The 27,730-nt window shown below is 36.8% G+C and overlaps 3 protein-coding genes across 3 annotated transcripts; all 3 read left to right on the forward strand.

Moving 5' to 3' along the window:
• The first annotated feature begins 506 nt into the window (after positions 1-506).
• F5Z01DRAFT_659185 (uncharacterized protein) lies at positions 507-2,947 on the forward strand. The gene is made up of 4 exons (XM_046263754.1): positions 507-1,007; positions 1,063-1,223; positions 1,288-2,236; positions 2,315-2,947. The coding sequence occupies exons 1-4, from the start codon at positions 839-841 to the stop codon at positions 2,605-2,607; spliced, it is 1,572 nt and encodes a 523-aa protein (XP_046117042.1). The 5' UTR covers positions 507-838; the 3' UTR covers positions 2,608-2,947.
• A 21,555-nt stretch (positions 2,948-24,502) lies between these two features.
• On the forward strand, positions 24,503-25,719 carry F5Z01DRAFT_175281 (uncharacterized protein). The gene is made up of 2 exons (XM_046257939.1): positions 24,503-24,927; positions 24,981-25,719. Exons 1-2 carry the CDS (start codon positions 24,613-24,615, stop codon positions 25,455-25,457), a joined length of 792 nt encoding a protein of 263 aa, XP_046117043.1. The 5' UTR covers positions 24,503-24,612; the 3' UTR covers positions 25,458-25,719.
• On the forward strand, positions 25,605-26,453 carry F5Z01DRAFT_175294 (uncharacterized protein). The gene has a single exon (XM_046257940.1). The coding sequence runs from the start codon at positions 25,981-25,983 to the stop codon at positions 26,287-26,289; it is 309 nt and encodes a 102-aa protein (XP_046117044.1). The 5' UTR covers positions 25,605-25,980; the 3' UTR covers positions 26,290-26,453.
• Positions 26,454-27,730: the final 1,277 nt, after the last annotated feature.

Raw genomic sequence — 27,730 nt, forward strand, 5'->3', positions numbered from 1 at the left:
CAAACAGCATTGCCGAGAGGTAAGGTAGCTATAAAGCGAAAAGCTATAACTCATTCTAGTTGTGTTTGTGTTAGAAACTATGTAGCTCTTTAACAACCCGGGGGCTGTGGGTCATTTGACGATCAGCTCCCTTAAGACACTCTAGGAGATAAGAGACCAGGGTTCGTACGCAAGCCGCACCTTGCGGGCCCCAACAAAATGCGGAATGTTGGTTACATGCAGTTTGGCTCTTCGCACGAGTGAAGAATTCGGATTGGTGGCTCGTGTTCAGCCATGAGATGGAATGATGCCCGCAACGGCAGACGTCACTTCGTCATCATGCAGGGAGCTTAAGACACTTGAGGAAAGAAGAGCCAACGGATTGCAAAAAAGATATCGCATGTGCATGTCTTAGGTCTTTTTGATCCGGAGAATTCGATAAGTGCCCACTCCCCAGCTGAATGTGCGAATGCAGCAAATATCCCCCGCCACTTCTTAAACCAGTAAAGCTCATGCGGGAAAACTAGCTGAGCCGCAACTGCGAACGGGAAGTGAGACCGGAAGTACCAGCTGCATCTGGGTAGACTGCGACCCTTTGACGGCTGGTTTGCTGAAGATACATACCGGTACTTTCACCGCACGATTACGATGTAGCGATTTAGTGCTCCAGACGCAACGGATTTGGTAGAGGAAGGGCTCTCCTCCCCGCCAGGGTTAGCTGCTATGGCACTCGTTTCAAAGATATAAAAAGGTTGCTCTCCTAGCCAGATCAGGCGCGCACTACGGAAGACATAGCTCCGTAGCAGTTTGTTCTTGACGTGAGCCTCGAAGCTTCTCGCATCCGATCATACCCATCACCATGCCCGCCTTCGTTGAGACTGGGGCCAGACAGGCAGGCCCCAAAAAACTCGTCCTCTGCTTCGACGGTACTGGCAATTCGTTCAGTGGTTCCAACGCGGACACGAATGTCGTCAAGATTCTGAACAAGCTGGAGCGTAACGAACCTGGCCAGTTCCATTACTATCAAAGTGGGTTCCTCTCAGCTCTCCGTGCCGTTTGCGCTGTCACTCACAGCCTTCCTAGCCGGTATTGGGACGTATGACGTCGATGAGAAATCTGTGCACAAGACGAAGATCGGTGAGATACAAAGCTCCATCTCGCAGACAATTGATCAGGCAATCGGAACGACTTTTGACCACCATGTCATGGCCGGATACCGCTTTCTGATGCGTTACTACGTCTCTGTAAGAGTTGCCTTCCCAAACGATGTGACTGCCAAAGCCATCCTGCTCACACTTTGGCCTCAAGGGCGCCAAGATCTACATGTTCGGGTTTAGTCGGGGTGCTTTCACTGCCCGGTTTCTCGCACGCATGATCCACACCGTGGGACTGCTTTGCAAGGGCAATGAGGAGATGGTGCCTTTTGCCTACCGTCTCTACCAACGCTACTTGGCAGGCGAGACCGAGGATTTTGTTAAGGCATCGTCCGGAACACAACGGAATAAAGACATTGACGTTGATGAGCAGACTAGACAGAGCGACACCCTTGAGCATCACCACGGCCAAGGCTTCGAGCTTGCCCTAGATAAGATTGCAGCTTTCAGCCGCACCTTTTGCCGGAAGGAGTTTACAGATAATGACGGAGTCATGGAGGCGAGCAACATCAAGGTCTACTTCCTCGGAATCTGGGACTGTGTGAACTCGGTCGCAGTTCTGGAGCGTAGTGCGCCGATTCCGCAGCCGGTGAAGGGTACAGCGCACCATGTCCGTCATGCTGTTGCAGTCGACGAGCGACGAGTGAAGTTCAAGGCTGCTCTCATGACACAGGACACGAGCTGCGTGACGCAGAACGACGAGGATATAAAGGAGGTCTGGTTCCCTGGCTGCCACGGCGACGTCGGAGGTGGCTGGCCCGCGGCTGAGAACAACCCACTGGACACAAGCAACAGGCAAGGCATGTCGTGGTGGCAGCGTGTTAAGAGCATCTTCACAACACGCAAGGCCAAGGCGGCTACCAGAGATGTCCGCTTGGACCTTTTCCAGATGAGCGACATTCCGCTCGCCTGGATGATCCGCGAACTCGAGCTGCTGGGCGAAGAAGAACCCTCGGCAGCACTCAAGTGGTGTACCAGCGTCCATGGTTTCAAAAGAGCTTTTCAGGAGAAGAAGAGGCAGGCGTTGTCGGGTCTCATCCATGACTCTCTCTCTTTTGGCACTGGCACGGGGATGTTCACCGTTCTTCTGTGGAAGCTGATGGGTATGTGTAGTCCTGGCCCTGTTGCACAGTGCGCCGCGCTGCAGCTGGCGGGAACCCAGAGCTGACTTGGGCAAACAGAATTCCTGCCCATCATCAAGCGATGGGAGCTCGAGCGTGAGAAGTGGGTGAATGTCCGTTTCCCGCTCAACAAGGGCTCTACTCGTGACATCCCGCGCGATGCGCTGCTACACACTTCGCTGCTATCGCGGCTGCAAAATGATGAGAAATACTGCCCGCCCAACAATCATGGGGGCCAGCTGCTACCTTGTCTTAAGCACAAGGGTACCGTGACAAACTTTATTTCGATTATGGAGGACGGAAAGATCGCAGACCCAGACCATCAACTTTACACTTTTGCCAGAACTGACTGACTCAAACATGGAGACAAAGCAGAGATCTAGAAGACGTTATATCTGCTCCGAGGATATTTGAATAACGGTGGAGCGAGGTATAGCGATATCGTCCGGTAGAATAACACTTCTATCGTATTAATACTCATAAGTCAGTATGTACCAGTGTCTCGAAAGTGTATTGAGACCCCGCGGTCCGCCGATCTCCGCGAGTTATATGGCGGCAATCTCATCCGTTGTGACCGTCTCGTAACGTGGGCGCAAGAAGACCAGCATCTCTTTAGCAGCGGCTCTCGGATCTTCCATATCCGTGAGCGGGGCGCACATCACGACCTGTTGTTCAAAAAGTGCTTGCGCTGCCTCGCGGTAATGCACAGCCTTCTCGTCCTCCGAGCGACGAGAGTCGCGTTTCTTATAATTCAAAATTAACATATAGTAAGGATAAGGTAGAAGTACTAAAGATTAAGTATAAAATATTCTAATATATTATTTAAAACTAAGTAGATCTAAAATCAACGATAAAATCAATAAATGTAGGTATATAAGGATAGCTTTATACCTAAGTTTATTAATATTTATTCTTAGTTATCGCGGGTTCTAAACTTAGAAGAATCGACCTTTAGTATTAGAAGGTATTATATGGAATAGAAGAACTAGACGGGATCCCGTATTTTCCACTAGGTATAGTCGTATATAGTGGAATAACCTAGATTTAATACCTATCAAGTACAATACAAAAGATCCAAGTACTAAGCTAACTTTACGCTTACTAACCCGTTAAGACATTAGGTATTACGGTTTAGGTCCTAACGTGGGTAGCTCCGTATAACGTTCGGGTTAGACTAGCTATAGGGTAGGTAGATCTAAAGTTAGTTTATGAACTAAGTATACTAAGATATCGTTAACTTAAGCGGTCGGGTTATAGTCTATATACGAGATAGTAGATCTTACGTAAACAATCGTATTAATAGCTAAGGAGCTAGGTAAAGACTAATTATAGTAAAGCTAGGCTTCCTATATACTAAGGGGATTATTATACGAAGCAAATAATACTCGTAGATTATAGGGCTTATAAGATAAGTGCGATAATCCGGATTATAGTGTTTTATAGATAATCCTAAGTAATTAGTAAAAAAGAGTGGGTTATGCGTTATGTCACGTGCGAGCCGTATAGCGGCGCATGCGGTCGTATATTAGGTCGTAACACTCCGCCTATAAAACGCCCATGTACGGCGGGATATTAGATTATATAATAATCAATAGATTAGAAGAAGAGCAAGAGATAATATTCTCTATCTAAAGAAGATACTAATGCTATGAAAAGAAGGAAGAACGCGATACCGCGAAGATACTACCTTTTAAGGGTAGCTATAGGCTGAATGTAGAGCCTAACTAATTAGGGCAGTGACTAGCCTAACAGTCACTAGGCCTAACACATAATAGATCACAAGGTGCCAACGGTATTAACCCCCGTAGTATAACGACACTACACCGGTGGCCCCTCCTATATTTTATAACCTATATACTTTTCAATATACCGCTACGAATAAATATCGAAGATTATTAAGCCTTAATTTTAAATATATATAATAAGAGCCTCTTAGTAACTTAGATTCTTAAATTTCTAAATAATACGCTCGTTAATAACGGTAAGAATATTATATTAAAAATTACGCTTAGAAGAGCGCTAGTATTATAGACTACCTTTTATTTAGTAACTTATTAGACCCTAACTATCTTCGAACTATATTTATAGCTAGAATTTCTTAAATACCTTAATTAATAATCTTCTTAAGATACTAATTTATAGCTATAAGAAATTAATAATCTTATTATTAGTAAATAGACCTTATTATACTAGCTAAAAGCATAGGGCTTAGATATAAGATATTAAGCGCTAGGTATCTCGGACGCCTTAATCGATTAGATTAAATACTTTTTTTTTAAATTCGGGCTATCTAATATATCGATTCTATAGGAGCTTTATTAAGAAAGCTTTTACGCCTACCACTCGGCTATAAAGAAAGTTTACTAATAATATAATATAAAACGCCGGGTTAGGATTATTAAAGAATAATAAAGGAGGCTCGATAACGCTATCGAATTCCTTTACTAAGACCTCTAGAGGAGCGGCGCGGTCTTAGGCTTTAATAAAGGCTTATTATATTAATATCTTTATTAGAAAGGGTAAATTATAGTTTTATAGCGCTATCTATATAATATTTATCGGGCTATATTTTTAGAGGAAGTCGCTAGCCGCTATAATAATAACTTTAAGTAAAGAGGTAACTTTCGCGTGCCCGGATATTACGACCTGGTCCCTCGTAACCCCCTATAAGCAGCTATTACGCCTGTATTAATCGCTCGTCATTCGATCAATGCCTGATCTTTTGCCCATGGCGCAACGGTTAGGCGTAACCGTTACACCGGACCGAACTTCTTATAGTCCCTCGATAGCTATAAAAAGCTTAAGAAAGTCGGCTTTTAGATTTATAATTATATCGACGCTTATTCTTATTATATTATATAGTTTTATATAAGCTAATTAATAATAATATCTTTTAATATATTAAAATAATATCTTAAGGCCGTCTAGCGCTTATAAAAGCGGCTCTTTTTCACGAGATCTAACTATAGTATAAAGACGCTACTATAGGTAGCGGCGTAAGTATTACTCGCTAAAGCTAGCCCTAAGAAAGTTAAATATATTAATAAAGATAAAATTATTTATTATTATACCTAAGTATAACGTTCGGGTTAGACTAGCTATAGGGTAAGTAGATCTAAAGTTAGTTTATAAACTAAGTATACTAGGATATTATTAACTTAAGCGGTCGGGTTATAGTCTATATATAAGATAATAGATCTTATATAAATAATTATATTAATAACTAAGGAGCTAATTAAAGACTAATTATAGTAAAGTATAGCTTCTTATATATTAATTATAGATATAAGGGCTTATAGGAGCGTAATAAGCTAGTAAGTTATATATAGAATATAAGCTTATAGTAAGGTCGTAAGCTAACTTATATATAGGCTTGTAATAAAGTTATAAGCTATTATATATAATTAAATATTAGTTATAATTAGAAAAAAAAGTAAGGTATATATAAGAGGCGTATATAGTTATATATCGGGTCGTAATATAATATCTCCCTTCCCGAGATTCTATCTTAGAATTAATTAAAACTAACCGTTAGTCCTATATATAAGCTTATCCTAACTCCTTTCTTTAATTATACTAATATTATATTTAATTATTTAATTAATACCGCTCGTAAGATTTATAAATATAAGAGCCTAGCATATGCGATTACCTTAGATAGTATAAATATAGATATACCTTATATATAACGTTCGGGTTAGACTAGCTATAAGGTAGGTAGATCTAAAGTCGGTTTATAAACTAAGTATACTAAGATGTCGTTAATTAAGCGGTTAGGTTATAGTCTATATACGAGATAGTAAATCTTATATAAATAATTATATTAATAGCTAAGGAGCTAGTAAAGACTAACTATAGTAAAGCTAGGCTTCCTATATACTAATCTTATAAATATATAGTTACTTATAGTCGACTATTATCTATAAGCGACTAAGTTATAGTTAACTATAAGTATATAGCGGTATTATAGGCTAAGCCCTATTAGAATAACTTAGTAACTTAGATTAAGTCTATCTAACGATAAAGGGGGAAGAAAAAGGGGAAAGTAAAGTTCGCGGGCTCCTCTTTTAATAAAACGCTATATAGTCTATATATCCTCGTAAGGTATATAATTAGTCTAGGCCGTCTAGGCTAGGTCTCGTACCTAGCCGTTAATATATTAATAAAACCGTAATATTAACCCCCTCCTCCTCGGAGGCGTTTTATATATATATGACGTACTTATTATATAGTCCTAAAGCTACTAAAGCACGTACTTAATTTCGTTACTTAAATAATATAACTCTATATAGTTCTATATCTTCTTATAGCGGGACGTACGGCTTACTTATATACTAAGAGTATAACTATAAGCCTTATAAAAGTAAGCGGAGGTAATAAAGCCTTTAATTTATCTTATAATAAAGATTAATTATTAATAAAGTTATAATATTACTTTAATTATCCCCTTAGTTATCCTACGCGTCCGTTATATATAAAATACGAGGTCCGTTAGCTATAAAAGTACTTTTTATATTTTGTTACTTAATAATTATATCTTTATATAAATCGGCGGTACCTTATAATAACCCCTATAGCTTATTTATATATAAAGAGCGCGCCCGCGAGCCTTATAAAAGAAAGTAAAGGTAATAATAACTTTAGCTTATTATTAAGTAAAGATTAGATAAGCTTATAAGCGCTTATATATATAATAATAACGGCCCCCGTTAATCTTCTATATATTTTTTTTTCTTTATCCTTAATTTTCGATATTAATATATACCTTTAGTAGCCCGCGGCTATATTATAATATCGCTAGGGTATACTTACTAACTATATATATAACGCGCTATACTCTATTAGTCGCTACAATCTATATATACTTCTTTTAGCGCGCGTAGCTTTTACGTATTATTTATATTCTCTTAGAAGGTATTACTAATATTGTAGATTAATCTACCCTATCTCGCTATTATTATATTCCCGCTACCTTATTATTAATAAGATAATTAATACTAAAGCGAAGTTATATAGCTAATATATATCGTACCTACCTAGTAAGCTATTATTATTATTACTCTTTATTAGGCTAATAAGCATTAAGCCGATATAAGTCCTCCCTAGGTTATCTTTATATTATCTTTACTAATAATTAATAAGGCGAGCCCTTTATTACCCTACCGCTAAGTAAAAAATCGCGGTTCTTAGCTATCGCTATAAGCTCCTATAGGTACCTTTATAGAATTAATATAAAAGCGTTACTTATACTCTTTAGATATATTTATTATATATATACCTTAATCGCGTCGTTCTATACCTTAGCTTACTATAATATAAAGAATAAGTTTAATATATCCCTTATATATCCTCTATACTAACTTAAATAAATAGCTAGGGTTTTAAGTATTATTATTATATTAATATTAAGTATAATTATCTTTTCGTTAGTTTTCTATTTTAAGAAAACCTTTTACTATATTTCCGCTAGCCTAATATAAATACTTTATAAGTTATTCTTAAGGCTATCGCTATTATTAATAACCTCTTAGATTTTATCGCCCGCGTTATTAATATTAGATATAATAAAGATAATAACTCCGATATAAGTCCGTTATTATTTTATATACGCGCTATATACTAACCTCCTAAGAAACTTATACCTAGCGATTCACTAGCGAGCGCGCTACGCGCGTATTATATACTTACCCTCGCGTCCTTAAGGATATCGGTATATACCGCCTCCTTATTATTAAAGCTATATTACGCTATCTCTATATATATAAAGTAAGTTCCCTTATACTTAATTACTATATATCTATAGCTAACCCGCTAAGGTCTCGAGGTTAATATATCTATCTCTTCTTTAGATAAAGAGGATATAATAAATAAAGATAGTAACTCCGATATAGAGTAAATATATTATCCTTATAGACTAAGTATAGTAAAAGACCTTTCGGGGTTAATTTTTAAGCCTTAGATTTTTAGGAAGTAAGTTAGTTTATAGCTCCCCTATAGAGTCGAGGCGGATCGGCTACGGCCGTAAGGCCTTAAATAAAATTCCTCCCCCCCCCGCTCGCTTATTAGTTAAAAATCCCGTGAATTTATTATACGTTAGGGCGGAGACTTTATATAGTTATTACGACCTCGCCTTACCCTCGGCTAGTTTATTATATATTTCCGCCGATCTATAGCTATCCTCGAACTTATCAAGCGCGGCTATATCTTTTAGGCTCGATAATAATTCCTAGGTCGGTTCGGAATAGCTTTTTTATTTAATAAAGTATTCTTTATATACCCCGCGCCCTTATTACTTACTCTATGTATAAAGGATATATTCGATTAGCTATTTTTATTATTTATTAACTATAATCGCGGGGGGTTAAATATTATTAATTTATTAATTAGTTATTAAATTTAAACTTACTTATTATAATTAGTTAATATAGAAATATAAGTAAATCGTAGAAAGAATACTTAGTTTAATAACTAAAGGGTTAATAACCTTAGTAATTTTATATTTATAATATAAGGCATCGAGTTTCTTACTTAGCCTTATAGTATAATAATTCGCTATTTTTAGCTATACCTTATCGCTAACTTCGAACTATTCGGCCGGTCATCGATATAAATTAACTATATCCTTAGCGCGTTATTATATAGCGGCGATAGCTATTTATATAAAGTCCGTTACCTTACTTAGCTAATTAATAAAATCCCTTGCCGCGCGTTCGGGGGAGTTTTATAGCTTAATCGCTTCCTTATTTAATATTTAAATCGCGAAGGGCTCTTAACTATACTTATAAAAAAAGGGCTAATTATTATAATAGCGTTTTTCTTATTATTAAGCGCTAATATCGCTATAAGTAGTTACTTAGATTAATTCGATTAAGCTTAGTTAGTATAATAATATAAGTATACTTAGATCTCTTAATTATTCCTTTTTAAGATCCTATCTATCTATAGGTAATAAGCGGTACTTAAATATTATATTACCCTTATAAGTCGGTAAAGACTCTTTTAAAATCTTCCGGTCTAGTTTATTCCCTTATTATTAATAATAAATATAAGTATTCCGTGGTATTAGTAATAATATATAAAGAAATACTACGCGTATACCTCGGCCATTATATTACTTATTACCTTAAGTATAATTACTTTCATTAGTTTATTTATAATTACTTAGAGGTATTACGCCTTCTCTAACCCTAACTTTAATAAGCTTATAATAAAATCTATTATAAGGTTATTATAGGGTCGCTCTAGGATAAGTAAGGGTTTAAGTAAACCTTATTTAGTTTCTTTTTAGATATAATTCCGACCGTAAGTATCGCACGCTATAATAAATCTATATACTAGCTTCGTTATATTAAGCTAGAAGAACTTCCTCGCTACCGCTTTATAAATTATATCCTATCTTAAGTAGCCGACCGATAAGGCTTTATAGACTTTCTATATAACTTATCTATATATAACGTTCGGGTTAGACTAGCTATAGGGTAAGTAGATCTAAGTCGGTTTATAAACTAAGTATACTAGGATATCGTTAACTTAAGCGGTCGGGTTATAGTCTATATACGAGATAATAGATCTTACGTAGATAATTATATTAATAACTAAGGAGCTAGGTAGAGACTAACTATAATAAAGCTAGGCTTTTAACATAATAAGGGGATTATTATACGAAGTAAATAATACTTATAGATTATATTAAAGAGTAATACTCTTCTAGGCGCAAGGTAAGTGAATCGCGATAATCCGGGAATCCCTTTAGTAAAGGAAGAAAGCGACCGATTTAGTAATCTTTACTTTAGGGTAGGCAAGATATAGGTGAAGAACTTGGTGAATGAATGACTTAATTCAGAACTATCTAGTAGTGAACGAAGGCCTATATTTATAAGCGTGAGGGCGCTGTAATGCCCTGTAAAAGAGTGGGTCAAACCGAACCTAGTGGAAGGTTATAGAAGGTTTAATTTATAATAGCGAGTGTGGTAGTGCTAGCCTTCGAATATTATAGAAGGCAATAGAAGCACTATATTTATAAGCGCTATAGACCCCTATAATAGGGCTTAAATAGATCCCTATAAGGGTTCTGTGAGAGGGCCTCGTAAGGCACCTAATTAGGAGGATTAGCTCCCTATTTTTAATAGATTATAAGGCTTATAAAATAAGTATAATAATCTAGATTATAGTGTTTTATAAATAATCTAAAGTAATTAACATAAAATAATAAGTCTTTAGTCGTATATTACGACCTAATATACGACCACTAATATATATCACGTAGGACCTATAATTTCGTCGTACGAACTTATTTATATTCTTTATATAATAAAGTATAAAGTAGCACGTCGGCCGCTTAAATAAGTAATATTTATATAAACGTTATTCGTATAAATACCGGTCGCGCGAATCTTATTCGCATAACTAAGGACTTACTATCTTATATTAATTACTTTAGATTATCTACGAAATACTATAATCCGGACTATCGTACTTATCTTATAAGCCTTATAATCCACGGGTATTATTCGCTTTATATAATAATCCTCTTAGTATATAAGAAGCCTAGCTTTACTATAGTTAGTCTTTACTAGCTCCTTAGCTATTAATATAATTATTTACGTAAGATTTACTATCTCGTATATAAACTATAACCCGACCGCTTAAGTTAACGATATCTTAGTATACTTAGTTTATAAACCGACCTTAGATCTACCTACCTTATAATTAGTCTAACCCGAACGTTATATATTAATAGCTCTTATTTAGTATATTACTATATTAAGTACTTAAGTAATACGATACTATAGTTAGCGAATCCTCTAAGATAACCCTTAAGTTAGCCGATAAAGGTAAGGCTACGGCTAAGTATACCGAGCCTACCTAAATAGCTTAGTCTATAGACTTAGACTTAGATAAGTTTAACGACAAGGATATAAAGATCCTTAAGGGGTAGATTTAAGAGTTATAAGGGTAGCTATAATAAGTCCTCGATATATAAGCCCGCGATAAGTAATAATATAACGAAGCCTACCGCTCCTTTAACGAAGGAATAACCTTATAATAATAATAAGCCGCCTAGCTAAGAAACGAAATAAATAACGTAAGTAATAATATTATTCGATAAGCTACTAGTAAAGATCTAAGAAAGATTATAAAGCTACGCTAACTAAGATTATTCGATAGTATTATTAAGGACCTTTAAGGGTTCCTAACTTAGGTTAGAGCTTATTAATAATATTTCCTATCTATCCTTTATATAGAAAAAGATAAAGTATATTACGCGGTAGGATATCTATAGAGAGCCGCTCTTATATAATTCGAACCTACTCTTAAGGACTTCGTAATTAATACTTATTAATACCGAAGATAGGAGATAAAAGATATCTTCGCGTATTATAATAACTTTAAAGAGATACTAAAGGCGACCTTTAGGACTATCGATAAAGAACGCTTAGCTAAGAACTAGCTAGAGGCGTTAAAATAAAAAGGGTTAGCCTCGGATTATAGTACTTTATTTACCTAAATCGCGTCTAGAATTATTAAGAGTAAAGGAGATAAGATAGTTTCTTTTTACCGAGGTCTTAAGGAAGAAGTTAAAGATAAGCTATATAAGGAAGACCGACCCGCTACCCTCGCGAGCTATATCGCGATAGCTATTAAGATCGATAATTAATAATTCGAATAATAACGCGAAAAGAAAAGATAGTACTTCCCTAATACTTTAAGCCGCGATCGTAATAATAGAAACTAGATCTATCTTAATATAGGCCGACCTCGATTTTACTAGAGCACGGCTCTCGGCGGAACCTATATAAGATTAATAAATCTTAACGCGATATAACGAAAGCTCGCTATAATAGAAAGAAAGAACCTTACTTACTATAACTACGGTAAAAAAGGATATTTTACGCGCGAATATTATTCCCCGAAGAAAGAATAAAGCTAGGATTAAAAACTAATCCCTAAAGGTAAGTATAAATAACTAAATATAACTAGGTCTAGATATAATATTAGCCCCTTATATAATAAGGTAACCCTTAAGGAGGAAGAATAGTAAAAGTTCCTTAAAGAGATAAAGAAAGCCGGAGAAAAAGTAAGAAAGTAATTAATACCTTACGAAGTATTATATTAATCGGGATACTACGATAATAATTACCTAACTTATCGAGATAGTAAAGAAAACTTAGGATAGTTCCCTAAGGCGTTATATAAGTCTCGCGCTCTAGCTAAAATATATAAAGTTATTATAAGATTAAAGAAATACTTAAATAATATAGATAAAGAATTATCCGATACTAACTCTATAAATAGCGATAACGAGCTCTTATAAAAGAAAGAAATACTCGAAACTAACTTATTATATAGATAAGTAACTCTAGGAGTATAGATAAAAGTAACGATAGATCGGTATAACCCTCTACTATAAAGAGAAGATCTTTAGATAGTTATCCCCGTATAAATACTACGCGGAGGAATTAATTAAGTAATAAACCGAAGGATAGCCCTAGGAGATAACTTATATATATACTTAGATATACTAAAATACTACGAACTCTTATAGATCTCTTATATATATTACTTTTATAAAATATATATACTTAATAAAAGGAGGTATTAAGTTTACTTAATTAAGGGACTAGCTACCCGCGTTATTAACGATCTATATAAAAGATATAAAGTAAAATTCTACGAATATATATATATAGAACCCGGTATAGGATATATAATACTAAGGTAATTAATAAAGTACCCTAAAGTATACGCACGGAATTAAAAGATATAGTATAAATATTAATTAATAGATTACCTACGATATACTAAAGAGAAGGTATTTAATTAGTATAGGACTAAGGAATAAAAAAAAATAAAAGAGCTCCGGCGATACGAGAATATTATAAAAGTATTACTTAGTATTAAGATAGTTAAGAGTAAGGAATACGCCTTAAGCTATGGATAAGGGTATAAGGGATATAAGAAGCACCCTAACGGTATAAGATTATTATTTAACCCTACCGAATAAGCGGATCGAAATTATATTAACTAAGGTAAGATAAACCGCAAAAAATACGATAAAGCGAAGGAAATATTATACTTATAATATAAGATCGAGGTATAGGAATACCTTATTCTATAAGGAAAGGTATATATATAGTACGTTATATATAAGTATTATAAAGGATATATATTAGACTATAGAGTCTATTACTATAGGTATATATATTACTTATATAAAGAGGAAAGAAAATAATACCCCTCGATATACCTAGAGTTATACGATAATAATTATATATATAACCCTAAGGATAATAATATCGATATAAAATACTACCCGTTAAAAAACTATTAATATCGCTTATAAAAAGGGTATAAGATAATAAAGAAAACCTAAAGACCCTTTACTCTATAGAGATAGGCGAAGAATAAAAAATAATTTTAGAAGTCTAGATTAATAAATATTACTTATAAGTATTATTAGATAATAAGGTAATAAGAAACTATATCTTACTAACGGTAGTTAATTAATATATATTACTATAGAATTATAAGGCTCGATTATATAAGCTTTTTAATATCGAAGGTTAAAGCTTCGATTATAATAATAAAACTATTAACCGCGAGACCGATTATCTCGACGCGACGATATAAAGATACTATAAGATAATTATCTTCGATATTATAGACTTATATAAATATAATATAATACTAGGTTACTTATAGTTAACGAGAAGTAATCCGGTAGTCGATTAGCGTATTAGCTAGTTAGCGTAGATAGATATAATAACGCGATAATTATTATTTAATTAAAAAAAAGTAAATATTCGCGATAATTTAGCTTCTAGAGTATCTTTATAAGAAGATATAAGCGAGCTAAAGTAAGTAAAAGCTATAATATTAACTAAGAAAGCTCTATAACCGGGTATATAATATAAATAAAGAAAACGAATTATCGCTAATATTATATAAAAGATATTCGAAGTAAACTAGGCCTTATAAGAAGAAAAGAAAAAGAAACCTACGATAAAAGAAAAATAAATAAAGAACGTACTTTTAAAATACTATAAGTATAGTAAGTTATTTAAAAAGACCCTCGAAATAAGTACTCCCTAATATAGTTAATAAGATTATAAAATCTATCTTAAAACTAGAACCTCGACTAAGTTCTATAAACTCTATAACCTTAATTAAAAATAACTTAAGACGCTATAAGAATATATCGACGAAATACTTAAGAAAAGCTATATTCGAACCTCTACCTTAGAAGTAAGATATCCCGTTATATTCGTACTAAAGAAGAATAAGAAGCTATAGTTAGTTATAGACTATCGGTAGCTTAACGATATTACGATTAAAGATAAGATACCCTTACTGCTTATTAATAAGCTTAAGGATAGACTTTATAATAAGAATTAATTTATTACTCTTAACCTAAAAAAAGCCTATAACCTAATCCGTATAAAGAAAGGAAATAAATAAAAAATAGCTTTCTATACTAAGTTCGGTTTATTTAAGTATTTAATAATATTATTCGGCCTTATTAATACTCTAGTTACTTTTTAACGAATAATTAATAATATACTTAAAAAGTACTTAGATATCTTCGTTATAATATATCTAGATAATATCTTAATCTTCTCGGAGAACCTTAAAGAATATAAGGAATATATTTATTAAGTATTAAAAATACTTTAAGATACGAACCTCTTAATTAACCTAAAGAAGTACGCGTTTTATATATAAGAAATTATCTTCCTTAGATATACGATTCGACTAAATAAAATCCTAATAAAATAAGTAAAGATTAATATAGTTAGAGAATAGCCCTTATTAGAAAATAACCTTAAGGAAGTATAAATATTTATAGGATTTATAAATTATTATCGGCGCTTTATACGCGACTTTACGAAAATTATAATATTATTTATAGAACTTATAAAGGGTAAGAAAGAGTTTTATTTTAGGGAAGAATAAAAGAAAGCTTTCGAGATATTATAAGATAATATAATATCTAATACTATACTTATAACCTACGACCCCGAAAGATTACTCGAACTAGAAATAAATATATCGGACTATACTATAAGAGCGTAAATTAGCTAACGAGATAATAATAATAATCTATAATTAATCGCCTTTTTTTCGAAGAAACTCTATAGCGTAGAATTAAACTACCTTATCTACGATAAAGAATTCTTAGTAATTATCGCCGCTATTAAAGAATTTAAGTATTATATACTAAGGATAAAGTTTAGAACTAAGGTTTATACCGATTATTAAAATATCTCTTACTTCGCTATAATATAAGAACTTAGCTTACGATAAGTACGATATATTAAATTCCTAGCCGAATATAATATTAAAATTATCTATCGAAAAAGATCGGAAAATAATAAAGTAAACGCGCTTAGCCGCTAACTAAATTATAATACCGAAGTATTAAAAGCTAAGGGCTAGATACTTTAATAAAATAACGAAAGAAGCTATATATAAATAATACTTAACTTTCTTATATTTAGAGTTAAAGTAAATATTATATACTACGATAAAATACTAGAATAGATATCTAAATATAGAAAAGAAATACTTAATAATTATACGATAGAAATAAGAAAAAGACTTACTAAAAATAGATTACTTTAGATACTACCGCCGCTACGCGATAAAATCTTAACTAATATTTATACGTACCCTACGGTAGGATATTAAGGAGTTAAGAAGACTCTCGAACGAATATAACGAACGTATAATTACTAAGGAATTAAGGTAGATATCGTATATATCGTTAGATAATATAAATATTATATATATATTAAAGAGTAATACTCTTCTAGGCGCAGGGTAAGTGAATCGCGATAATCCGGGAATCCCTTTAGTAAAGGAAGAAAGCGACCGATTCAGCAATCTTCTCTTTAGGGTAGGTAAGATATAGGTGAAGAACTTAGTGAATGAATGACTTGATTCAGAACTATCTAGTAGTGAACGAAGGCCTATATTTATAGGCGTGAGGGCGCTGTAATGCCCTGTAAAAGAGTGGGTCAAACCGAACCTAGTGGAAGGTTATAGAAGGTTTGATTTATAATAGCGAGTGTGGCAGTGCTAGCCTTCGAATATTATAGAAGGCAATAGAAGCACTGTATTTGTAAGCGCTATGGACCCTTGTAATAGGGTCTGAATAGATCCCTGTAAGGGTTCTGTGAGAGGGCCTCGTAAGGCACCTAATTAGGAGGATTAGCCCCCTATTCTTAACAATATATAATAAGGCTACCCGGTATAAGCTATATAGAGAACTAAAGCTATTATTAGTACCTTTAAGACTATAAGAATTAATAGCCTTCGATTATATTACGAAGCTACTTAAATCTAAGGAACTAAGATCTAACGTCGAATATAATAATATATTTATTATTACGGACTAAATAAGTAAATTTAGATATTTCTTATTATACTAAGAAGTAATAAATATAGAAATACTTATATATATAGTACTTAAATATATCGTAGCTAACTACGGCCTTCCGGAAGAAATTATTTTAGATCGAGGAACGATATTTACCTTAAAATTCTAGTAAGCTCTAATAACTTAGCTCGGAACTAAGTATAAGCTTAATATAGCTTACTACCCTTAAATAGATAGATAGATAGAGAGATTAAACTAAACGCTAGAATAATACCTATAATACTATATTAACTATAAGTAAGATAATTAGGTCTCGAAGTTATTACTCGCCTAACTTACTTATAATAATATACTTACGGAATTAATTAAGATCTTATTAATCTACGCGAACTATAGATACGAGCCCGAGTTTAATAATAAAATACTAAGGGATAGACCCCTTATTAAAAAAGCTATACTTAAAGTAAACTAACTACGCTCTTTGTATAAATATATAAAGAAATAACTCGAATTCGTATATATACGAATATCGAAATACTATAACTAAAAAAGATTAAAAGGACCGATCTTTCGGAGGGGAGATATAGTTTACTTATTATATAAAAATTTTATAATAATTTAACCTTTATTAAAGCTCTACTATAAGAAACTTAAACTATTTAAAGTCGATAAGGTTATCTTAGATACTAACTATAAGCTTTTATTACCCTCTAGTATAAGGATATACTTAGTTTTTTATATCTTATTATTTAAAAAAGTATAATAAAACGTAAAAATAAGCTACGAATTAGAAGTTTTCAAAAAACTCTATAAATTAAAATAAATAATCGATAAATAAATAATTAATAAAGAAAATAAATATTTTATTAAATAAAAAAGATACGCTAGTAGCGAAAATATATAGGAACTTATTAAATATCTTAAGAATTACTAAGACTTACTCCGCTATTTCTATCGTACTAACCCGATACTTAGGTATATTATAAGGTAGATATAATAAAATCCTCTATAAATAAGGGCTCCGGGGGATTATTACTAAAGTACTTTTCTTAATTCTCTAGGAAATCCGGAGTTATAAGACTATCTATCGAAGAACGAGCTATAAGATTACTAGATATAGAGGCCTCCGATTAGCGAGTACTCTCGCGCTCGGCCTCCTTACGCTCGATACACTCTAGCTCCTCTATATTATCGATACCGCGAGATATAGCTCATATTATCTTTTTAAACTATAATTTCTTTTATTTTCGAAAGCGCTTTACCTTAGTATTTATTATATAACGAGCCTCCTTTACTTTTTCTAACTTAGATTTAAAATAGGTATATTACGCGGTAATTTAGCGTAATTACTATAGCGAAAGTACTTTAATATCGTAATAAGAAAGATTAAAATAAACGTACTTAAAATAGCGCGAAGAGTCCTCCTCGGAAGTAATATATTTACGATCGTTCTTTTCGTAAGAAAAATAAATACTCTTTATCTTCACGGAATTTAGGAATATAACCTTAAGAGAAGTATTATATTATTTGGTTTTCTAGGAACGAGAGTTATAAGTTTTCGTAATATAGTCTAGTATTTTAATTAGCGTACTATAAGAAGAAAGGAAGAGAAGCCGGGAATATATATTATAGTAATTAATATAATTTTAATTAATTCTAGGATAGAATCCCGGAAAGAGGGATATTATATTATAACTTAATATACGATTACTAACGTATATTACGTAGGACCTATAATTTTATCGTACGAACTTATTTATATTCTTTATATAATAAAATATAAAGCGGCACGCCGGCCGCTTAAATAAATAATATTCGTACGAATATCGTTTATACGAATACCGGTCGCGCGAATCCTATTCGTATAATTAAGGACTTACTATCTTATATTAATTACTTTAGATTATCTACGAAATACTATAATCCGGATTATCGTATTTATTTTATAAGCCTTATAATCTACGGGTATTATTCGCTTTATATAATAATCCTCTTAGTATATAGGAAGCCTAGCTTTATTATAGTTAGTCTTTACTAGCTCCTTAGCTATTAATATAATTATCTATATAAGATTTACTATCTCGTATATAGACTATAACCCGACCGCTTAAGTTAACGATATCCTAGTATACTTAGTTTATAAACCGACCTTAGATCTACCTACCTTATAGTTAGTCTAACCCGAACGTTATATCGTATAAATAAGAATTCGTACGACCGGTATTTATATAAATAATACTCGCACGAATATCGTTAGTTTAAGCGGCTAGTATACCGCTTTATTCTTTACTATATAAAAAATATAAATAAGTCCGTGCGACGAAATTATAGGTCCTACGTGATATACATTAGTAGTCGTATATTGGGTCGTAATAAGCGTTAGTTATAATTAGAAGAAAAAGTAAGGTATACGTAAGAGGCGTATACAGTCGTATATCGGGTCGTAATACTAAGGCGATTAGCTAGATAGCTATTATTTATATAGCTTAAGTATAAGGAATATAAGGATTAAGTTTTAGTAACGGTAGCTATAGCGAGGCATTATAGAAAGCTAGATTATTTTCTTTAATAAATTAATCGGCTATAGCCTCTTCCGCGAAGATAGTCTCGTTAATTAAATAGCTATTTACGTTATCTATAGCGAGATAATCCGCGATAAACTTACTAACTTTATTTATCTATAGAATAAGTATATTATCTATAATTAGAAAGACTAACCTAATATTAGATCTAGTATACTAAGGGATTTATATTATATAACCGCTAACCCGGACTAAGGCGTTTTTTTTAATAATAATAATAATAGCTTATAATAATAGCTTCTTTATAAAATATAGGAGCCTCTCGATATAATAGATATCGATAGTCTACTACCCGCTAAGATAAAGGCTTAGTATAAGGTATAGCTCTAAAGGCTTAGCTTCGAGGCTAACTTAGTAAAAGAGGATAAACTTAAAAGGCTATTTATTAGTTTTTATTTAAAGCTTCGCGAGATTATCGAAAAATACTAAAATTCCGGTATATAGCCTATCTTAGCTATCTTATAAGTTTATATTAATAGCGCTACCGAATACTAATATTTATTATAATAGAATTACGTTAACGATCTAGGTCTCTATAATATCGCGATACCGCCCGAAATTTAGGTATAAATAAGCTAGACTATTAATAAAGGGGATAATATAGAATAAATCGCGAAAAGCTATATTTTACTATTATATAGGGTAGTGTTTAAAGCTATACGCGACGGGCCTATACATATATATATAATCCTTATATTACTAGACTTACTATAATTCCCCCTTAATAATACTATTAAAAATAGGGAGCTAATCCTCCTAATTAAGTGCCTTACGAGGCCCTCTCACAGAACCCTTATAGGGATCTATTCAGGCCCTATTACAGGGGTCCACAGCGCTTACAAATACAGTGCTTCTATTGCCTTCTATAATATTCGAAGGCTAGCACTACTACACTCGCTATTATAAATCAAACCTTCTATAACCTTCTACTAAGTTCGGTTTAACCCACTCTTTTACAAGGCATTATAGCGCCCTCACGCCTATAAATATAGGCCTTCGTTCACTACTAGATAGTTCTAAATCAAGTTATTCATTCACACTGTTCTTCACCTATATCTTGCCTACCCTAAAGAGAAGATTGCTAAATCGGTCGCTTTCTTCCTTTACTAAAGGGATTCCCGGATTATCGCGATTCACTTACCCTGCGCCTAGAAGAGTATTACTCTTTAATAAATACTATATAATATCCGCGAATATAGCCCTTTTTTATATTCTTTCCCTCTTAACTAGCGGTATTATATTAAATAGTAAGTCTAATTAATCTCTTACTTTCGGCTATATATTTTAGTATCCTTTTTAATAATAGAAATACCCGAGCTACCGCTATCGATTCCTACGGTCTACGATACGCACTTATAACGCGAAAAATATAATAAAATACGCGCTACCTCCGTTAGGCTACTCTACCCTTTTTATAGCCGGCGATAGCCTAAGCTAGTAAAGATCGACGCCCTAGATATATTTAGCGACCCTCTAACGCCTATAATTATATATAGATCGCCGTTAATTAGCGGCTACGCGTTATCGGAAGGTCGTAGTATCGCTAAATAAGCGCTACCTTAATTATCCTCGTTATCTTTAACGCGTAGCAATCGCCTTAATAACTTACGTGGCTATATAAGGTAGGCTATTATTACTATAAGGCCGGCTAAGCCTATCTCGCTATTTAAAAATCCCTATGTTAAAAATAAGGGACTAATTCCTTAATTAGGTACCTTACGAGGCCCTCTCATAGAACCCTTACAGGGATCTATCTAAGACCTATTACAGGGGTCCACAGCGCTTATAAATACAGTGCTTCTATTGCCCTCTATAATATTCGAAGGCTAGCACTACTACACTCGCTATTATAAATTAAACCTTCTATAACCTTCTATTAGGTTCGGTTTAACCCACTCTTTTACAAGGCATTACAGCGCCCTCACGCCTATAAATATAGGCCTTCGTTCACTACTAGATAGTTCCAAATCAAGTCATTCGTTCACTAAGTTCTTCACCTATGTCTTGCCTACCCTAAAGAGAAGATTGCTAAATCGGTCGCTTTCTTCCTTTACTAAAAGGGATTCCCGGATTATCGCGATTCACTTACCCTGCGCCTAGAAGAGTACTACTCTTTAATACCCTATATCCTTAAAATCCAGGTCTAGCTAGTCTATTCTACCGGTTATAAGCTCTAAGGTAATATCTTTAAAGCCTCGAGCTCTTTATTAATAAATAAGCTAATTTAAACGTTCTAAAATATAGCTAATTTACCGTAAATAGAATATATTAATCGCCAATCTTATAAGCTAACCTTAGATTCTTTATAAATACTAATATTCTAACTATATACCTTAAACCTTTTATTCTTTATAATACCTTTAAAATACTTAATAAATTAATAATATATATTAGTATATCCTTCTAGAAGAATAATAAATAAGAACTTAAGTAATTTATATCGGTTTCCTTAAAAAATAATAGCCTTTAGGATATACTAGGCTAAGATAATAATTTTTAGTAGGCTATTAGTAATAGCCGGGTTATTATATAGATTAAGCTTTAATTTATTAAAGATAACCTTAAAAAGCCTACCTTAAAGCCACGGAAGCCGCGGTCGAGGGCTAAGTCTACGGCGCTAGGCGAACGGTCGTAAAGGGAATCAATACTAGCTTTAATTCGGGTTAAACTAGAGCTAGATCTAGCACCCTATGAGCCGATTAGCCTTAAAGCCTTCCCGTAAGATCTAGCGGGTAGGACGCGTAGCGAGACAGCCTTATATAAAGCGTCGGATAATATAGAACTCTTGCTAGCTAAGATCGGCGCCCTTAAGGCACCCGACGAAGCAGCCGATAAGGCACCCGCTAAGGCACCCGACGAAGCAGCCGATAAGGCACCCGCTAAGGCACCTTATAAGGCAGTTAGGAAGAGGCTAAGGGCGCCTATAGCGGGTAGCGTTAATAAAGAGGTACGACCTCGCCGTTCACGGCGTGAAGCTAGGCTAACCGCCAAGGCGCGGCGGTCGTGATTAAATTTATAGCTATTTATAACCTTCCTTATAGCCTTACTTATAGCCTTACTTTATAACTAATTAATTATAAATATATATCTTACTTAAGAACTTTAGCGCCTCCGTGATAACTATTACACGCTTTATATAAAAAATAAATACTATTATTAAGAAGTCTGCTATCGCTAGATTATAGTAAATTAATTTATTTATTATAGAATTAAATTCTACGGCGTGCGTAGCTCTTTAGGTGAGGCTATAATAACGAGAGTGCGTATATATACCGTGTAGTGGCTATATAATTAGTCATTAATACCGTTAGCACCTTGTGATCTAATATCCCACCGTTGACGGCGCTAAGAAAGTAATTGGATAGTGCATTCCAATGCATGGGCTCCGATACAGTGTGTATAGATAACCTCACGATAGCTGTCTCCATTAGCGACAATCGGGGAGCTGCATGTTCACGGTACTAATTCAAACACCAAGCGCACAACAAATTTCACTTAGCTACTCTACTGTGTCTCCACTCTGCATATTCGTTATATCATACAGAATGACCCCGAAGAGAGAGGCCTTGTCATCATAAGCGTTTGTGGGACCTGCAATATCCACTTTAGTAATCAAGCGGTACGGCTAGATGTGCTAGCAACCTACCGCAGGTGCAGGACGGGACGGCTCGATATTGCGGGCCTCACTAAACTTACGAGTCGCTAGCAGTGCGTAGTACAAAAGCGGAGACGCTAGTTTCCAAGCAAGGGTCATCCGTTAGGATAAGGTCGGCTTATACCGAGCCTGGCCGAGAATGCTTTGCAGTGACCTCAAGACCGTTGAGTGCTTTAACCATTGGGGCATTGCCAAAATCTACCCATATCGGTTTCGTATTTCAACATCATCAATGTAGCCAATGCAATCTGGCGCACAGAGGCTCCTGGGCTTCGTACTGTGAAGCATATCAGCAAGGGTTATCACCCGTAGTCGTGATGCCCAATCGTAGCTGGACACAGCTGCAAGCTTTACGAAGGTGGGGAGTGGCGTTTCAAGCATCCGCATATAGGAAAATACTATCAAGCCACCAGAGCTGAGCCGAGTAGCGGTCAAGTATATGCGGAAAGGGTACGGGGTTTCTCATAGCTGCTTTGAGCGAGTGACGTCTAACGGAGGGCAAACATTGTGCATTTGGCTCCAAAGGGCGGGGTGGGGCCATGTATGGGAAAGGTATCTCGCCATTAGATGGGGCAGGGAAAGTAGATGACATGAAGCTTCACCAATACTCATAATGTACCAACGCGTCTCTGACCCAGCTCGGAATGTTTGGCAGAGGAGGGGGGCATGGGATTGCATGGTCGCATGGAGAAAGCCTGGGATAAGTATGGAGGAGCTGGGTCGAAGGTTGCCTCGGCCGTACCACGGCCGTCTAAGGCGCTATTCGCAACACGAGATAATCACATTAGTTGGTACAGTCATGACCTCTCTTATCACATACCACGACACCGGAAGAGGGAGGAACCAGAGATACGTCAAAAGTGCCCCTCATAAGTCGTGATCACAGCGGGGTAGAGGTGAACTTGGTATTGAATACAAGAGGCCATGAATAAAGGCCAAGTCTGCAGATGACGAGGACTCAAGCGCCGAGTCTCTGCAAACCATTATTAATACGACTAGCCCGTAGCACCATCTAGACATGATGTCCCGAGAGCCGAACTACGAGGCTCTTGCGACTCAGATTCCCTACCTAGAAGGCATAGTAGTAAGTTGGTCCAATTGGCCTCACATTTCGCTTTATCTCTTACAAATTCTCTGATTTCCTTATCTTTGTTGAGAGCCAATTGATAGCTCCTACAGCCTCCCTGCAGGCGAGGGCTCCCCTGAATCACGACGAGCGTGAGAGCCTCGAAGAGCGCGGGGATGTAATCGGCGAGCGGGCCGGCTTCGGTGACGGCGGGAATACCAATGAACCATGCGCTGTCGGCCCCATGTCTAAGACGAGTTAGAGGATATGTGCGTACATGAAGCATCCGACGGCGGCGAATGTGATAGGGAAATGGATACTTGCTAAAAGCGGTTAAGATGGAGAACAGATGCCAGCTGAAGGCCTCTCGGCGGTTCATTCACCAGCTGAAAATACGTCAAAACCTCGTCACCTTGACAGCAAGCATGAGGCAAGGGCGATCACTCATCACTTAAAACACTAACGAGACCCGGTCTGTGATTTGACACGTTACTCAAACGGAGGCGATCGTGCGGGCAGCTGTCAAAACGCGACCCGTGATCGACACACGTTACTACATGGCGATCCCGCGCGCGCAGCCGTTTCCACCCACACCGGATTCCTTAGACAAGCTCTGGAATGGAGCCGACAGAAAAGAAATGCCCGAATTGATCTCAACGTGACGTAAATAGGACTATGCGAGACGTCAGAGTGCAGCGGGCAAGACGGAGTGAGGCACCGCTCCAGTCAGCAGTCGCAATCCGAGACATTATACGGAGTGCTAAAAGGTATATATATATTCGACTATCGCGTCCCTTCTACTGTCTTCTGAATCTCATCCTCTTCCGCAAACTACATCCCGAGAGTTCTTACTACTACTCCTTCCTTATACTATTCCACACACTCGTCACTATGGGAGGCTCCGGCGCTACTTCCGAGGCCATCAGCAACAGCGGCGTCGTCGCTAGCATGCTCGAAAACCTCAATGGACTCCATGGGCCGCCTTATAAGGTACGTATAGAAGCGACTTCTCGCTGCTCAGATATGCGCTAAATATATGGCAGCCTACTGGAAACAATGACAAGGATGCCCAGGTCTTGCGCGAGCGTCTGTACGAGTACAACAAGACGCGCTTCTTCGACGAGTTCTCGTACCCGTACCAGAGGAATCAAACCCGTCCTGAACGTTGGGACCGAGAAGGCGAGGTCATCGGAAAAGATGGGTTTGCCAGCTTCCCCGTGGAACAATCGAACAACGTTCGCTGGTATGTCGAAAACCGCATTGCTCAAGGATCGGATCTTCCTGAAAAAGAGAAGGACGACTTCAAGGCCGACGTCGTGAACATGGTTCAATCTCTCATCATGACGGATGGCCACGGCTGGCAGGCAGATGAGTTTGTGCGCACGTATGGCGGCTTGAGGGTCGAGGGCATGATCATCTGGGACGTGATCAACGCGCCAGACCCTTCGGGAAACAATCCCAGCTCTCAGCGTCTCATGGTCTTGCATTATGTAGGCGTTGGGTACTCTCGACGGAAGTAAGATCTATTTCATAGATTACTACTATCCACAATGAATGTTCCCGAAGTCTCCTATCTATCTGAACTGTGATCACGAAGCTGAGCCTGTGTAGATGTTCACAACTTGAGTAACGGTTCGATCTCGCATCTGCTCGCACATGGTAGACCACGCTTCTGCCATGGCCACACTCTTGATGCGACTCGCAATGAGGTTAACACCGGCTATTATGCTCTTCGTAATGGATGACTGTTGGCACTTCGAAGGATATCCGGGGTCTCTGGTGGATGAAGCGTAGAGTCGTATGTTCCCGGAAGCATGGCCAGATTCGGTGCCCGCGCCACAAAATCTGCATGAACATGCTCTTGAGCTTGCGGGGGGCTAAACCGGACCACTTCGGGATCTTGTTCAGTCAACATCAAGCCATAACCTTCAACGGTGACCGATACGGGATAGAGTACCCCTAAAGAAGTGGTCCAAGGGGAGAATCACCTTGGCAGGCGATGCTGCCCATGCGACGTCCCCGTATGCAGCGTACGGGGCCGGAATGTCTAGCTACGATGGGTACTTTATCGGCCAACGGCTTCACGGCATTGACCTCTCCGATAAGACTGCAGTTCTCAGAGCGTTGGAGGAGTACGAGGTGATCCAGCTCCACCACACCACGAGCCAGGTGAATGGAGCTTACTTCCTCGGGCAGCTGTTCCATCACGTTCCATTCCCCCTCACCCTTTTGCGCGATTGCTTCCTCGATTGGACCGGCTTCCTCCAAGGCCAAGTTGGGGACCGGAATCCTCAAGAGATTATAGCACAGTTGTCAACTATGGGCCCAGGTGTTTCACCGTACACGGAGTAAATAGAGCCGTTCTCTTAGGGATTATACAGAGTCGTCCGAAATGCTGCTTAAACTTCGACCGACCGTGTCTTACAATCGTGAATAGACGACCTTGGATCGGTACTGGATTAAATTTTGATTAATGACTGAAATAAACGCTCCTTATGGCGAATTACCTAGGTAACTTTATCTATCACATTACCATACAATGTCAAAAGCTGCCATGACTAAATTGGAAGCGGCAAAAGACCAGTTGCAGCTGATCAAAAGGCGGAGCAACCTCATCACGGACTTCATTCGAGGCACGTTCGATTACGAGGATGCGAAGAAGATGCTGCCCGCCAAGGAGTACTCCTGCAGTGGATTCTGGAGCAGATTCCTTTGATCGGGAAGGAGATGACACAGCCGAAGGCAATCGAGGCAGGGTCTAGCGCGGCCAAGAGCACGAAAAGGAGCCTCGCTACCGATGGGGATCATTCGACGAAGCAAAAACCTAAAAGGCAGAAACTCCGTGGTCTCCGATAACTTCGTCGTGATAAGTGGTGGTATAGAGCAATAGCTGAGATAAAGTATAATAAGGAGGTAAGCGCGCTCCTAGTAATATTAGTCTCACGCCTTATAAGGGATCGTATTTCTAGAAGGGAGATTGTCAATTATCTCGCTTTAGAATATTAGTAACGTGATAGTGCAGGGCGGCCTAAATCCACTCAAGGAGGCTAGCCAGATACGAGAGCGTGTATCTGATATGTACAGTACTATCTATTATCTAGCGATGGCCCTACCTCGATAGTTTGCCTTCATCTGGGATCGGCCGACCGGCGGAGCCGCCGTGGTACTGTTCTCGTTGCCTTTGATGCCTCTGACCCGGATAGGCTGCGGCCGCCAAGGCCACGAAAAGGGTGATATAGGAGACCTTTATGTCTATCGAGTCCAATCGCGGCGTTGGCTCTTTGCTCGTGCCTCTCCACGGGGCTGGCTACATACAATCCTCCGATTGCTTCCAGCCATCGCCTTCATTCGTCTGTTTTAGCCGTGCTAAGGCAACGGCGTCGTGGTACCTAGGCACGGAATCCGAGACTGCGGACCTCTGAGGTCAAGGTGCGAGTACTTTAAGACCCTTATCTCCTTTTTCTGTCCTTAGTGAGGCATAGTGTTCCTGCCCCTCCTAAATACACCCGGGGGAACGCACGAACTTCTACACACTAAGCCTAGTATTAAGCGGGGTGGATTCTTAGATTATAATGTCTTTTTATACTATAACGCCTATGCTTATAGCTCTATTGCCTCTGCGCATGGCCTTGGCGGAGCCACCGACACAGCAGGCGCTCGACGTATTTCCCATCTGCGTGGTGAGTCTGCCGCTGGCTTTAGCACAGTTGTAGTTAACATAGTGTATTAAAGAGTGATTGTATCACGGCAGGCATTTTGGAACAGAGCTGCGACGCGGCTGATCTACTATGTA

Source organism: Emericellopsis atlantica, assembly GCF_019669845.1.
Source record: "Emericellopsis atlantica unplaced genomic scaffold F5Z01scaffold_18, whole genome shotgun sequence".
In the NCBI taxonomy this organism is placed as follows: domain Eukaryota; kingdom Fungi; phylum Ascomycota; class Sordariomycetes; order Hypocreales; family Bionectriaceae; genus Emericellopsis; species Emericellopsis atlantica.